General features: G+C 44.0%; 1 protein-coding gene and 1 non-coding gene across 3 annotated transcripts in view; one reads left to right on the top strand and one right to left on the bottom strand.

Moving 5' to 3' along the window:
• The window catches only part of MFHAS1 (multifunctional ROCO family signaling regulator 1), a 109,098-nt gene that overhangs the window by 82,615 nt on the left and 11,011 nt on the right, over nucleotides 1-15,472 (top strand). For both annotated transcript variants that reach the window (XM_052661444.1, XM_052661445.1), the window contains exon 2: nucleotides 13,293-13,419. In XM_052661444.1, the coding sequence (XP_052517404.1) occupies nucleotides 13,293-13,419 (127 nt within the window). The remainder of the gene's footprint in view (nucleotides 1-13,292; nucleotides 13,420-15,472) is intronic.
• TRNAG-UCC (transfer RNA glycine (anticodon UCC)) lies at nucleotides 12,812-12,884 on the bottom strand. The gene has a single exon. It is a non-coding gene; the product is annotated as a tRNA-Gly (tRNA).

The raw sequence follows: 15,472 nt of genomic DNA, 5'->3' as shown, positions 1-15,472 counted from the left end.
ATCGTTACCATCTTCCTAAATTCCATATACATGCATTAATATACTGTCTTGGTGTTTTTCTTTCTGACTTACTTCACTCTGTATAATAGGCTCCAGTTTCATCCACCTCATTAGAACTGATTCAAATGTATTCTTTTTAAGGGCTAAGTAATACTCCATTGTGTATATGTACCACAGCTTTCTTATCTGTTTGTCTGCCAATGGACATCTATGTTGCTTCCATGTCCTGGCTATTGTAAACAGTGCTGCAATGAACATTGGGGTACATGTGTATCTTTCAATTCTGGTTTCCTTGGTGTGTATGCCCAGCAGTGGGATTGCTGAGTCATATGGCAGTTCTATTTCCAATTTTTTAAGGAATCTCCACACTGTTCTCCATAGTGACTTTACTAGTTTGCATTCCCACCAAGAGTGTAAGAGGGTTCCCTTTTCTCCACACCCTCTCCAGCATTTATTGTTTGTAGACTTTGGGATAGCAGCCATTCTGACCGGAGTGAGATGGTACCTCATTGTGGTTTTGATTTGCATTTCTCTGATAATGAGTGATGTTGAGCATCTTTTCATGTGTGTTAGCCATCTGTATGTCTTCTTTGGAGAAATGTCTGTTTAGTTCTTTGGCCCATTTTCTGTGATATAAGTCAATCTTTTATTTCACTATTTTTTGCTCTTTCCAAACTCCAGATTCTGGCAACCTCTCTGGAGGAATTTTTCTACATATTAATAAGTGCCATGGGAGCCACATTCACCTGCTGTCCCAGGATGTTTATCCTGGCCCCCAGGAATATGTGTCTGATGGGGCCTTGCACTTCCAAAGGGAACCTTCTCCAAGTTTCTCCCAGGCATCTTGTCCCAATGCTGGGGTGGACACTTGGGCAAGAAAACTCCCTGGGGACCCTAGGACGCTATCAGCAGGTGGAGAGAGTCTAGACAGAAAAACATCCTGGAGGAGGAGGAGAGGATGGGGTCTCTTGTTTCACTACAAGTAATGGAAATTGCAGGGGGCGGAATAGAAGTGGGAATTTCAAAGTTCTGAGTGTGAGGAAGAATGGTGCAGAGGGTAGCATGTGTGCAAATAAAAACATAAAAATGAAGAAGAAGGAAAAAAGATATTAAGAGGAAGTGTACGCTTGTGATGTGAGGGAAGATCTGCAAAGAAATTTTGTCAGCAGTTTTTTTTTTTCCCTCCTTGGTTGAACTTTTGCCAAATGCTTGATCTGAGGTCCCAGCTGTTTTGATCCAGGAGAGACCTGTGTGATGATCCATCCAGGAGGCGCCTTGGACCAAATGCCATTCTTCTTAGTGGAACCAAATGCCATTCTTCATAGTGGAGCATACCCAAGACGCTTAGTCACCTCCTTCTGTCCCTCAAACAAAAAGCTTTATGTAATTAAAAGCAAACATAACTATGAGGACAATCATCTTCTGTCCCGAATTGGGTTAAACAAGGAAAGGCTGGGTTTGTCTGCTCCCAGGGGAACACTGAGCAAAAAAAAAGGAAAAATTCAAAGTGTGCGTCATCTGTGCCCCGCTTTGCAGGGGGAGGCTTGGCTTCCATTGAATTACTCATCAGGAGTGTCTGAGGGCTTCACAGGTTAGCATCATTTTTATTGAATTGAATACGTCAAAGAAGGCATCAGCAGCGTGGTGTTTGTTTTTCTTCCTGCCTGTAACCGTCACCACTGTTACCAGCTTGGAGGGTGCTGGGAAGAAGCTGAAGTGTTGAAATTTTGTTTGTTCAGGGCAGCCTAATGACAGGACATGAAAACTCGCTGCAGGTAGGTACTGAGTTTGTACCTGTAGTTCAAGGTCATCTCTAAGAACCCCAGCTGGCCTGCTTCTGTAGGCTTGTTGTAGGTTGTACTCTCTTAATGATAAGACTTTAAAATTGTCCCCAAAGCTTCAAGGCACAGAAGGGCATTTCTGAGTGATTTTTTAAAAACAAAGTCCCAGCATTAAGAATCAAAACTGAACTTGAGAGTGCAACAGATCTTGGAGACAGAAATGCCTTTACACTGTTAACTTGCCTAGAACTCATTGGGTTTTGACATTTTGAAGAATGACATGACTAAATGGTGAAATGAAAACAGTTCTGGAAGAGATTCACATGTGTGATGGTGTGAGTTTTTGCAGCTGCCTTCGGAATTCATAACTTAGGATGTGTCCGATTATTAAGTGGTCCGATCAGTCTGACATATTTCCAAGAGGAACAAATTGAGCCAAAAGCAAAGTGTTCACGGGAGGAACGCAGAATCCCTGAAGTTTAGGGAACCCTTCTTGGAGTCTCAGAGTGCCCTAAGAGTATACGGTATGGCCAGGTGCCGGGCAAGAGCTGTGGGCACCCCAGCTGACTTCCCTGTGACCGAGCAGAAAGACGCCTGCTGAATCTAGGGGTACCCCAGTTTCCTGGTGAGTTCAGCAGTAACTCCCAGGGGACCTCCCCAGAGCGTTTTGAGGGTGGCCTAGCTGGCTTTCTCATTAACTCAGCAGCACCCAGTGGGGGCAGCTTTTCAGGGACTCCAGTTGGCGCCCCCATCTAGCCTCATTTCAACAGCATGCTCCCCACCTTCCCCCACAAGACAGCTTCCTGGGGAATTTTGTCAGCACCCAGAGGACAGTCCGCTGCTGGCTTCGGCCGCCTGACTGTGAACTAGTCTGGCCTGGGCAGCCCAGCGGTCTTCTCCCCGACCCAGGGGAGACCCAGGGGCTGCACCCCACCCCACCCCAGCTCATGAGGTCTGACTCTTGGCCTGGCCGGGGGCTCCCCCATGCCCAAGCCCTTCTTCCTTGGCTCTTCTCCCTCAGCCTTAGCATATTCTTTAGAATTCTCTTTCCCCTTGGTAGTGAATCCCTTGTAATAGGTTAATAATTATTTATATTAAACCTTAGTCTGTGGTTTCTGTCTCCTGGGTAGGCTGAACCATAGAGCCAGTAACTCTTAGCCAAGATCGGAACTAAGGCTAATTCCAGAACCAAACTGCTTTGTATCATTTCTCTGCGAGCAGCAGTTTCATATATACTGAGGTGATTGCTGTGATTAAAGTGCTTTAGACTGATTTATTTTTGTCTTTTTGAATTTTTATTGGCGTATCATTGATTTACAATGTTGTGTTAGTTTCAGGTGTATAGCAAAGTGAACCAGTTATACATATATTTACTGTTTTTTTATATTCTCTTCCCATATAGAGTGTTAGAGTATTGAGTAGAGTTCCCTGTGCTATACAGTAGGTCCTTATTAATTATCTTTATACAATAATGGAGTGTACATGTTAATCCCAAACTTCCAGTTTATCCTCCCCCACTGGTAACCATAAGTTTGTTTTCTACATCTGTAACCCTGCCTCTGTTTTGTGAATAAGTTCATTTGTACTATTTTTTTTTTAGATTATATATATATAAGTGATATGATATTGTCTTACTCTGACTTCACTATGCATGACAGTCTCTAGGTCCATGCATGTTACTACAAATGGCATTATTTTTTTATGGCAGTAATATTCCATTGTATATATGTACCACATCTTCTTTAGCTACTCCTCTGTCAGTGGACATTTAAATTGCTTCCATGTCTTAGCTGTTGTAAATAGTGCTGCAGTAAGCACTGGGGTGCATGTTATCTTTTGCAATTATGGTTTTATCTGGGTGTAAGTGCAGGAGTAGGACTGCTGGGTGATAGGGTAGTTCTATTTTTAGTTTTTAAGGAAATTCCATACTGTTCTCCATAGTGGCTATACCAATTTACATTCCCACCAACAGTGTAGAAAGAAAGGTTCCCTTTTCTCCACACCCTTTCTAGCATTTACTGTTTGTAGATTTTTTGATGATGGCCAATCTGACTGATGTGAGGGGGATACCTCATTGTATTAATAGTTTTGACTTGCGTTGCTCTAATAATTAGTGATGTTGAGTATCTTTTCATGGGCTTTTTGGCCATCTGTATGTCTTCTTTGTTGAGATGTCTCCTTAGAAAGTGAAAGTGAAGTCGCTCAGTCATGTCTGACTCTTTGCGACCCCGTGGACTGTAGCCCACCAGGCTCCTCTGTCCATGGGATTCTCCAGGCAAGAATATTGGAGTGGGTTGCCATTTTCTTCTCCAGGGGATCTTCCTGACCCAAGGATCGAACCCAGGCCTCCTGCATTGCAGGCAGACGCTTTAACCTCTGAGCCACCATGTTTTGATTGGGTTGTTTGTTTTTTATATTGAGCTACATGAGCCGTTTGTATATTTTAGAGGCTAACCCCTTGCCAGTTGCTTCGTTTGCAGTTCATCACGTTGGCCTCCAGGGCCTTTGTGCTGGGCTCCTTTCTCTTTTTTGTCCTCTAAGCCTTGTGATCTTTCATTCGCTCACTCACTGCTCCATCTACGCACCTGTTCACTTTAGCAGTCAGACACAGAGCCTTAGAGCTGGAAGAAACTCAGAGATGAACAAGGATATCTCCTCAGTTCTATTTTTCGGGTGTGGGAAGTACAACATAACTCACAGCTTCTTAGAAAACTGTTGCTGGCTATGGACCCCATTTCCACCTCCCATTCTTTCCCCAGGCCTCTTCAGTCACACACCCGTCCCCACCTTCTGTCAAAGGCTCCGGTCACCTCCAAACCCAGTGGCCCCATGTCTGTTGTTCCTTTGCTTGTCCACCCAGCAGAATTTGGTACAGCTGGTCACCCCCTTTTCTTGAAGGGGTCTGGTTTCTTTTGTGAAGCCACGTTCTCCTGCTTTGTGGCAGTTCCTGGCTGGCTTCTCTTCTCTCAGCCATCAGCTAGGAGCACCCCAGGCTCCGTCTCCAGTTCCTTTTGCTTCTCTATCTACTCACTTTCCTGGGTGACCCCATTCACTTTCATGCCTTCACCGATCGCATGTTTGCTGATTTCTGCCGAATCTCTACCTCGAGCCTTAACCTTTCCCCCAAAGTCCAGAGTTGAACAAGTAGTCGTACACTTATTATGTATTACCATGTTTGCCTAACAGTCAGATCTAACTGGACTAAAGGAGAGCTCCTAATTTCTCTCATTCCCACAAGTCACTTCTCTCTCAGTCTCACAAGTAGCACCACCAGCTGTCACCTTCCCAGACCAAAGATTTGGAATTATCCTTGGTTATTCTCTGCCTCTTACCTCCACATCCAAGTCATTGGAAGTTCTGCTGACTGCCTACAGAACACAGCAGCCTCTCCATCTCTGCGGGCTCCTCTCCAGACCAGGCCTCTACCACCTCTCCCCTGGGCTCATCTGTGAGCCTCCTTGAGCCCCCCTGCCCTCATTTTGCTGTCCTTACACAGCAGCCAGAGTGATCTTCTCAGATCAGATGCCATTCAGTTCAGTTCAGTCACTCAGTCATGTCCGACTCTTTGTGACCCCATGAACCGCAGCACACCAGGCCTCCCTGTCCATCACCAATTCCCGGAGTTCACTCAAACTCACGTCCATCGAGTCGGTGATGCCATGCAGCCGTCTCATCCTCTGTCGTCCCCTTCTCCTCCTGCCCACAGTCCCTCCCAGCATCAGAGTCTTTTCCAATGAGTCAACTCTTCACACGAGGTGGCCAAAGTACTGGAGTTTCAGCTTTAGCATCATTCCTTCCAAAGAACACCCAGGGCTGATCGCCTTTAGAATGGACTGGTTGGATCTCCTTGCACTTAAAACCTTCACCATGGCTCTTTGCCACTTAGAATAAAGTCCAAACATTTCCCCCTGGTCTGCAGAGTCCCCCGTGTCTGGGCCTCACTCCCTTCCTTCCTCCTCTTGTCATGCTTCTCCTTCACCCCACAATCTAGACTCTTCTCTGGGCAACCAAGCATCTTCCTACTTCCATGATTTTGCATTAATGGTTTCCTCTGCCTGGAATGTTCTTCCCATGGTTTGATTCTCCTCCTCATTCAGATTTCAGCTTTAACGTCCCCAACTCGGAGAGGCATCTCAGGCAACCCAGTCTCTCTCTCATTACCCTGTTTTAATGATCTGTGTAATGAGGTTTTAAGCAGTTACGCAGTTTTTTTCTTACCAGTCTTCCTCCTAGACTCTAAGCTTTATGAAATCAGGGGCCGTTGTCTACCTTATTCCCCATTGTTCTCTTAGAGTCTCTGGTGCTGCCTGCCCTGCATTAGTTGGTGGTGGCTGTGTACCTGTTGAATGAATGGCGAACTTAGTAGCAGAACCAGACCTAGGACATAAATTTTCCTCTTTTGTTTCATATCTAATTTATACCAAGATTTCTTTTGCCAGTGAAGTCTTTCCTGCCTGTTATTTTGTCTCCTGTATACTTAAAGGTTATGTTAGGATTTCCAAAAACAGTTCCAAAGCCACATTACCTTTAATTCATTCTAATTTTAAATTTACTTATAAATTTCACCTTTCATTTAAATATGATAGAAAAGACCACGTTCAGTGACATTTTGTGACCTAAATCGCTTGGTTTTAAAACGTTTTTTTCCATTTGTTCCAATTGGCTATTATAAAATGGCCATTTCAGGTACTTTCAGAAGTTGGGAAAAGCATGTTTCCATAGCTGTGCTTGGTTTTTACCTCGTGATAAAGATGTTGGCTGGTGATGGGTCCAGTCCTGGGCTTGGGGATAAAGGGACCAGGTCTGTTGCTGCTCTTGACATGGACTCACTGTGTTACTTCCTATGTGTCAGTTTCTCTTCTTAAAAAGTCATTAATTCATCATCACAATGCATTTTTTAAAAAATCAGGACTACCAAAATGTACAACCAACTCTCTTTCTTCGGAGCAGCGGCCCACCTGGAGCCTCCCAGCCACAGTGCTGTGAGGAGGCTCAGCCCTGGGGACCCTCCCCTGAGACAGAATCAGGCAGCCAGACCTGCAAAAGCTGGTTTAGTGGGAACCAACAGGTATCAAGAGATTGCTTCTGCTCCCTTTTCTCATGCTCTTGAGTGTGCACAGTGGCATGTTTTTATGTTTTTATTCAAGTGCACTTGATTTACAATTTATGTTAGTTTCAGGTATACAGTGTAGAGATTCATTTTTTAGATTATACTCCATTATATGTAATTATGAGATAATGGCTATAATTCCCAGGGCTTACAGTATATCCTTGTTGCTTATCTATTTTCTGTATATTATTTTGTATCTATTAATCTCCTACTCTTAAATTGTCCCTCCCCTTCCCTCTTCCCTCTGGTAACCACTAGTTTGTTTTCTGAACCTGGGAGTGTTTCTGTTTTGCTATATACATTTGTTTGTATTTTTTAGATTCCACATATAAGTAGTATCATACAGTATTTGTTTTTCATTCTCTGACTTATTTCACGAAGCATAATATTTGCTAGGTCCACTGATGTTGCTCCAAATGGCAACGTTCCATTCTTTTTTATAATCAACTAACATTCCATTGTGTGTATACACTAAATCTTCTTTATCCAGTTAGCTGGTGATGGGCTCCTGGGTTACTTTCACATCTTAGCCATTATAAACATTGCTGCTATGAAAATTAGGCGCATGTATCTTTTCAAATTAGTGTTTTCCCAGATACATACCCAGGAGTGTAAATATGGAATCATAGGGTAGTTCTATTTTTAATTTTTTGAGGAACCTCTATACTGTTTTCCATAGTGGCTACACTAACTTACTTTTTTACTCCTCCTGTGTATATACTTTCTAGGTTTTATTCTGTTTTAAGACGAGATGTCCTTTTATTTTTCTCTGGCTCTCGTCTTCCATATAAAAGTGACCGTGGAGTTCTCCCATTTTTGCTTCTCTGATAACTCTGTGCGCTTGCAGAGTGGAAGCCTTCCTGCTCATCAGTTTCTGAGGATGCTGCCTTTGCCCTGAGGGGATGTGGGAACATGTATTTGTGTATCATTGCGCCTCATCCAGAGTCACGTTTAATTAAAAGACAGCAGCGGACTTTGGGCAGTGGAGGAGTGAAGTTTAGACTATTCCAGCTCAAAGAGGCCTCGAAATCTAGATAATTCCTTGTTTAATAGAACCTATATAATTGCCTATTTTAAAATTTCCAGACCACTTTTTCTGTTTTGAGGGATGTTCATAACTCAGAACTTCCTGGATCAGGAAGCGGGTTTTATTTGCACAGTAAAAGACAGGTTTGGGCATTTTGAAATATTGTGGTTTGGGTCGTCAGAGTGATACACTTTCAGTATTTTGCTTAATGTGTCAATATTTGTGAATTCTGATAATAAGCAGAAAAAAGACAAGCTCATTTCACTTATCTCCTGTTGTTTAAAGGTAAGTCATAATAAAACTTGATTTTCTTTCCTTTCATGGGGGAAAAACAGCTGATGAGAGTTCAGTAGCATTTTAACACCAGAAGTCTTGAGACAGAGTAATTAAGAATAGCTTTTCATAACTTTAATGGTCACTAAGAGACTGTAGACTTCAGCCTCAGTGGATGTAGTGGTCTACTGATCTGGCCAGATTTTTGCTTCTTCAGGAAGACTGTATGAAGACCCTACATGAATAGAAAATTGCCAACAGAGGAGAAAGCACCAGCATTTAAAGCTGGCACCTCCCATCAGTGTGAAGCACACTTAGTCTTTTTCTTAATTGACTCAAGCATAAAAATGAATTACCTGAGGACCTTTAGGCCTGAATGACCCATTGCACTCCAAATCCATTTGTGTTCCTTATCAGCTTATGTTTCTAATGAGAATGCACTTTCAAATTTACTTTCTACATAGAAATATCAGTCTGTTTTTATTGACTACAGAGAATTCTGTCTTCTGAACTGTGTCATAATCATCTCCCCTTCACTGAATATTTGAGACGGTTACCAAGTTTTCACTGTTTCATATGACTACAGAGAATTCTGTCTGCTGAATTGTGTCATAATTTTTGATCATTTCCTCTTTGTTGAACATTTGAGACGGTTACCAGGTTTTCACTGTTATATAAACAGTGTTGCTATGAAGAGTCATTGTATAATTTTTGCCAGAAAGAAAGACCGATTCCTTGAAGCAAATCCCTAAAAATGGAAATATACCAGGTCACATGTATATTTCTCCTTACTCTATTGGTAACACATTTTCTGTGAATATAACATGTCATTTTGCAGTTCCCACCAACTTTGGAATTTCTTTTTATTAGCGTTTGCTAGCAGTAACAGATGCATCATGAATCTAAAGTTGCTACACTTCCAGGTCTTTTCCAGTCCTGCAAATCAGGACTGTCCTTCTGTCCTTCTTATTCGTCTGTCCTTCGCATTCATTCTCTAGCATCTCGTAACTTCCTTTGGGGCACACACAGTAAGTACATCGTTCTTCTTTTCAGGTACTTGATTCTCTCTAATGCCTGAACCCGCCCCCTCAAGGTCCTGGCATTAGACTCCTGTATCCCTGCCCTCCTCACACTGTAAGATCTCCCTGAAGTGAAAGTCGCTCAGTCGTATCCAATTCTTTGCAACCCCATGGACTATATTAGTCCATGGAATTGTCCAGGCCAGAATACTGGAGTGGGTAGCCTTTCCTTTCTCCAGCAGACCTTTCTGACCAGGAATCAAACCTGGGTCTCCTGCATTGCAGGCAGATTCTTTACCAACTGAGCTATCAGAGAAGCCCCACTAATTAGATGCTCAACCAATAGCCCTGCTTTTGTTTGAAAATCAAGTTTGTGTTACGGAAATTTGAGCTGATTAGCTTCTATTTTAAGTAGCTAACAACATTAGGAACCACTCTCTGTATTATTGATTAGTTTGGGGGGTTTTTTTAGCGGGGAGGAAAAGGCTATTTTTCTTACTTTCTTAATTTAGCAACTGGGCACATTTCTTAAATCCTCAGAATCCTGGCCCAGTACAGTAGCTTATTTGAGTGCACATGTGTCCTGGAGCTTGTGAGCGATTCTGTTTCTTGCTCTGTCTTCCACAGTTCAAGTGACTTTTTCATATGTGTGAAATTTCTTGATGCCTTCAACTTTCCAACTGTTTCAATGGCTGGGAGCACTGCTGGGGTAGGACCCACGCAAAACCAGTTACCTAGACCTTTGTGAGTCTGGAAATCTGGGGCGGGGAGCATAAAGCTCTTGATTTAGAGAAGCTGATAGCCAGTGCTTAATAGTCAACTGGAAGTTATTTCAAATTCTCTGGCAAGCTGGTCTTCTCACCAAAATCTACAGTACCCCCAGCAAGGAAGCCAGCCGTGCAGGAACCACAGCCTGGGGCAGGGGTCTGTGCCCTGTGGGCTCAGAAGTTCAGTCGTGTCCGACTCTTTGCAACCCTTTCTTAGGAGTGTAGCCCACCATGCTCCTCTGACCGTGGGGTTTTTCAGGCAAGAATATTGGAATGCGTTGTCATTTCCTCCTCCAGGGGATCTTCCAGACCCAGGTATCGAACCCGCATCTCCTATATTACAGGTGGATTCTTCACCACTGAGAAATCGGGGAAGCCAGGGTGGGGGCTTACTGTCTGCATTTGTTATCCTGGGCTCTTAGGCAGCTGCAGGCAGAAGGAGCCAAGCCTGTGTGAAAATTTTAACCGGGAGAGAGTTCTCAGGGGAAGCCAGAGATCTCCAGTCTAGGTTCAAGCCTTGGGAGTAACCTTGGGACAGAAAGTAGAAATCGAAAGTATCAGGTGAGGAAGCAGGGGAGGGCGGCCCAGGAGTGGGGATGTTAACAGGCATGAGTGGTTCAGAACATCCTCTTGGGACAGTTGTAGCCCCATGGTACGCGGTCAGTTGGTTGGTTTAAAGCTCTCTGTGGGATTTGGAGCAAATCTGTTAAATTCAGAGAGCTTCTGACTCATAAAGTGGTATTTGGACTGGATGACTTCCAAGGCTCAGTCTGGTGTAACATACTTTTACTTTGGTTCATTTTATGACTTCGAGAGCATTTAATGTTTATGTTTTTAATTTTCCTTTTTATAATTTGAGATCTTTTCCTAGCTGGTGTCAGATACCATGTATCCATGATACAAGCTAATGATGCTAAATTAGCTTTTGCAGTCATTTGGTGTTTATATTAGTTTGGTTGTGCGTGCTCAGCCATTTTAGTATTGTCTGCCTCTGTACGACCCCATGAACCATAGCCCCCCAGGCTTCTTGGCCCATGGGATTCTCCAGGCAAGAATACTGGAGTGGGTTGCTATGCCCTCCTGCAGGGGATCTTCCCGACCCAGGGATCAAACCTGCATCCCTTATGTCTCCTGCAAGCCCTTAGCTCGGTTAAGAAACTCAAATTACATTAGATTCATATTGTTCAAAGCCATATAAGAATGTTCAAATCAGGAAATAGTTGTCTTTCATAACAGTACAAATATGTCAATACTTGTTCACAATAATAGTTCACTACTGAATAATAACATTTTTGGACTACTTTTCTAGGAAAGATGTGTTCTGGAGTAAAGCAGCAGTCTCCACCTTGCGGGGGTGCGGGGGACGAGCCCCAGAGATGGGCTCCCCAGGTCACATTCCCCAGTCAGTCCCTGCCTAGGCTTGACTCTAGGTACATCACATAACCTCCCTGCATATTAGCTTCCTCTTTTCCAAACAGCCTTCCCCATGGCTCAGATGGTAAAGAATCTGCCTGCAATGTGGGAGACTTGGGTTCAATCCCGGGGTCGGGAAGATCTCTTGGAAGAGGGCATGGCAACCGGCTACAGATTCTTACCTGGATAATTCCATGGACAGAGGAGCCTGGCTGGCTACAGTCCATGGGGTCTCAAAGAGTCAGATACAAGTGAGCAACTAACACTTTCACACTTTTCACTTTTGCAGAATGAGGATAAACCTTATAGTAACATTGTAAAGATGAAATGAGATGTATATTTAAAGCTGTCTGTTCAGTGCTGGCACATGGTTATGCTCTATCAATGTGAGTTCTGCTGAAGGTGAGATGTTTAGATATGGATTTTGAGGCAAAGGATTTTTGGTTTTTATCCTCACATGTTGGCATACACTCTGGTTCCCTAGAATTTCAAATCAGTAATACAAGTGATGGCTGTCACAGAGTCAGTGTTTTATTTGCAGTAGCATCTTTCCCCAGTTGGCATATGATTTGTCTCTTTGGTTTATTTACTTTCTAAGTAGGGGGATTTGGCACCATTGTCCACCAAAATCTATATTTTGAATTTTTCTGAGCAAGAGCACCATGCTGACCATGAAAAGAGAGAAAGGTCAGGGTGCTCCTGGTTAAGTGGATGGCGGGGAGGAAACCGAAGGCATCGCTGGGGGTCTTAGGGGGGATTTGATGATCTGGTTGGAGAGATTGTATCCAGGGCAAGTACGCAGATTTCCTTTGGGGCTTGTGGTAATCCAGTAAGTGAATTATCTGTTTTTACTAGCTCCCATGACTCATAAGAAAGCATTGTGTTGGTCCTTTCAAACCTGCACACCTGCCTACCCAGGAAATCCTCTTGCCAGCTTGAAGCTGGGCTGTTTTGATAACACACCTTTAGTTGAATGCCCTTCCAGATCATTAACGCAGGGCTTTGTTGCAAGGCTGCCTCGACTCCCATCTGCCCAGATCCTAATTACAAATGCCTCCTCGGCAGCTCTGCCTCTCTGGGGCTCCAGGGACCCTGGGTCAGTTTGCCGCGACGTCTAGATACAGATCTCTGGAGCCCGTCTGTGGAAAGGAAGGTGAGGAAAATAGCGGCAGATGCTGTCTTTGTCTGGAACGGTGGCCTTCCCACCACCACCGTTAGCAGCTTGTCTGCCTCACCGTGGAGAATGTTCTAAGGACAGAGGCTGTTTTGCTCTGATTGATTGATTGTTCTCGGACTCTCTCTCCTTCCTACCTCCCCTGTTCCCCTCACCCCCAAGTGCTGGATTCTTCTCTGTCGTGGTCCCATTTGTGTTTGTTTTTCAAACCTGTATTTATTAATTGCTATAGCATGTGGGGTCTTAGTTCCCCAGCCAGGGATGGAACCTGTGTCCCCTGCAGTGGAAGTGCAGAGTCTTAACCACTAGACCACCAGGGAAGTCACAAGGTGGCCCCATTTTTTGAAGGCAGTCTCACTCATTAGGGCTTCCCTGGTAGATCAGATGGTAAAGAATCCGCCTGCAGTTCGGGAGACCTGGGTTTGATCCCTGGGTTGTAAAGATCCTCTGGAGGTGGGCATGGCAACCCACTCCAGTATTCTTGCCTGGAGGATCCCATGGACAGAGGAGCCTGGCGGGCTACAGTCCATGTTGTAGCAGAGTTGGCCGCAACTGAGAGAGTAAGCATAGCACAGATTTGGATGTGTGCAGACACAAACATACACGTGCATACACAACACCAAAAGCTACTAGGCTGATTGATACCTTGTGAGTAGGTTTTCACAAGAACTTTCATACAAGCTATGTATACCCCGCTCATTGATGCATATTTCTCTCTCTGCCTGCAGGGGAGTTGCTGAGTCAGCCCAGACCAGAAGGAGTGGCAGAGATCATCTGCCCCAAGAACGGCAGCGAGCGAGTGAATGTTGCCTTGGTTTACCCACCCACACCAACTGTGATCAGCCCGTGTTCCAAGTGAGTTCTGATCCCGTAGCCCCTGTCCCTCACTCTTGGACCTGCCTCAGTCATTGTAAGAACAAAAAAGCCAAGTTAAAGTACCTTTCCTCAAACTCTGAAAAGCCCGCCTCCCGGGGCAGACCTACTTTTCTGGGTGATAGCAAAACCATGGCTTATACAACAAACTAGGAACTTTCATGTTTTGTTACTTGTGGTTTTCTTTTGCTGATAAAAGTTAGAGCATTTTAAAATCGCTTTCTTGAGATATTATCCACATATTATACAGCTCACTCATTTAAAGTATATGACTATTTTTTAGTATACTTGCAGGTATAATGCAACCAACGAGAGCAGTGTTTCCTTTTAATTCTGCCATTGCTTCAGAAAACAGTGAGAGCTCATTAAGTAAGAAAAGCTGTAGGAAACCTGAAGTGGACCCCTTTTTTGCCTGTGGGTCTCTGATTCTCTATCAGTCCTGACAATCAGAGGCTGTATAGTTTGCCCACACCCTCCCCAAAATGGACTTAAAGACACAGAACATACCTGTGTGAACTTTCATATACAATGTTAGCATTAAACTCAGATGATGAATTTAGGTTAACTAATCTGTTTGGCTTTTTCTGTAGTGTTAAGAACCCAACAGGCCACTTTTACACTGAGATGAAATACCTTTCTTTCTACTGCAAATCTTGAAAAGTAGCCATCCCTGGTCATCTGGGTGATATGAGCAAAGGATTCATGAAGGAAATTTCCATTTTTCTTCTTAGTTGAGCATACAGAATTTTTTTTTTTCCCCCATATCTGAGCTTTGTGTAGGGAGGTTGGAAAGTTCACACTGGAGAATGGTGACCTGTCATGCATCCTGAGAAACTTGCTATCAGGCTGCATTCCTGAGAGCTTGGGTGATAGGAACTCATGTCTCTCGACCCTCCAAGGGTCTGCAGAGTGGGGGTCTGCAGGGGCTTTCTCATGCATTCGCAGCTGCCCCCTTTTCTCTAAAGCAGCTGACTCATTAGACAGAATATCCCTAATCCATCTTTGCTGGAAAACATCACTGAACACCCAAGGGAAACTTCTCTCAAGCTCTTCTCTTCAGAATGCTTTTGAAGGTTAACATGTACATAGTGTTAATTCATCACTAGTATATGAATAGTATGTTGATCCCGTGAGACCTTGACGTGCTTGTTAGGATTACATAGTACCTAAGCAGGAATATTCTACAGCTTTTCTTATTTAATGACCATTCCCCAGTCCTGAGCATAGCAAGCAAAATGTTACCATTCTTTGAATTGGTCTCCGCTGGTCCCTCTCTTACAGATAGGGTGAGGATAAAAGGATCTTACAGAAACAGCAAGGTCTGGGATGGGGGGAAACGACTGTTTAATAGACTCTGCATGGGTATAGATTTTCCTGAGGCAGGAGAGATGGTAACGTATTGTTTGTCATAACTATGTGGCATTTAGTAGGCAAGATCGAGGTCGGAGTTAAAATATCCATTTGTTCAGAAACCACAGTGGCCCTGAGCTGCTGTTATCGGTGTCTTTTCATGGGCTCCTGATGTCCTGCAGAAATGCTATCAGCTCCCCTCTCACCCAGTTTCTCATACCTGATATGAACAAGCAGCTTTAAAGTCTTGGGTAATCAGAGCCTCATGGCCTGAGACATCGAGATGCTGGAGGGGATACCTTTAGTGACTGACCTGCTTTGGACCCAGCTCTGTGAATAGTTTTGTTCTGAAATGGGTTCTTTTAAAAGGGGTCTCATAGAATGGGTGGTAGGTTTAGAGGGTAACTCTCAATTCTAAATAAAGGAACATTCTGGAGAACAAAATATAAACCAACAGGCCCTGCACGACCCCAGTGTAGGCTCTAATTTACACGTGGACAGCAGTGTACCAAATGTGGGAGATTTGGAAACCGATGAGGAAAACTGTCCCAGCAGGTGGTCCTTAGGTCCACACAGCATGGGTCTAAGCCTGAGACTCGGGGTCTCAGCAGGCAGCAGAAATGGGGAGACTGGAGTTACTGCCTGGGTTTTGCAACTCCAGCCCCAGTTAACTTAGGCAAGTCAC

The sequence above is a fragment of the Budorcas taxicolor genome, chromosome 24, assembly GCF_023091745.1.
Source record: "Budorcas taxicolor isolate Tak-1 chromosome 24, Takin1.1, whole genome shotgun sequence".
In the NCBI taxonomy this organism is placed as follows: domain Eukaryota; kingdom Metazoa; phylum Chordata; class Mammalia; order Artiodactyla; family Bovidae; genus Budorcas; species Budorcas taxicolor.
Note: the sequence above shows the minus strand (reverse complement) of the source record. Positions and strands in the feature narration are given on the sequence as shown.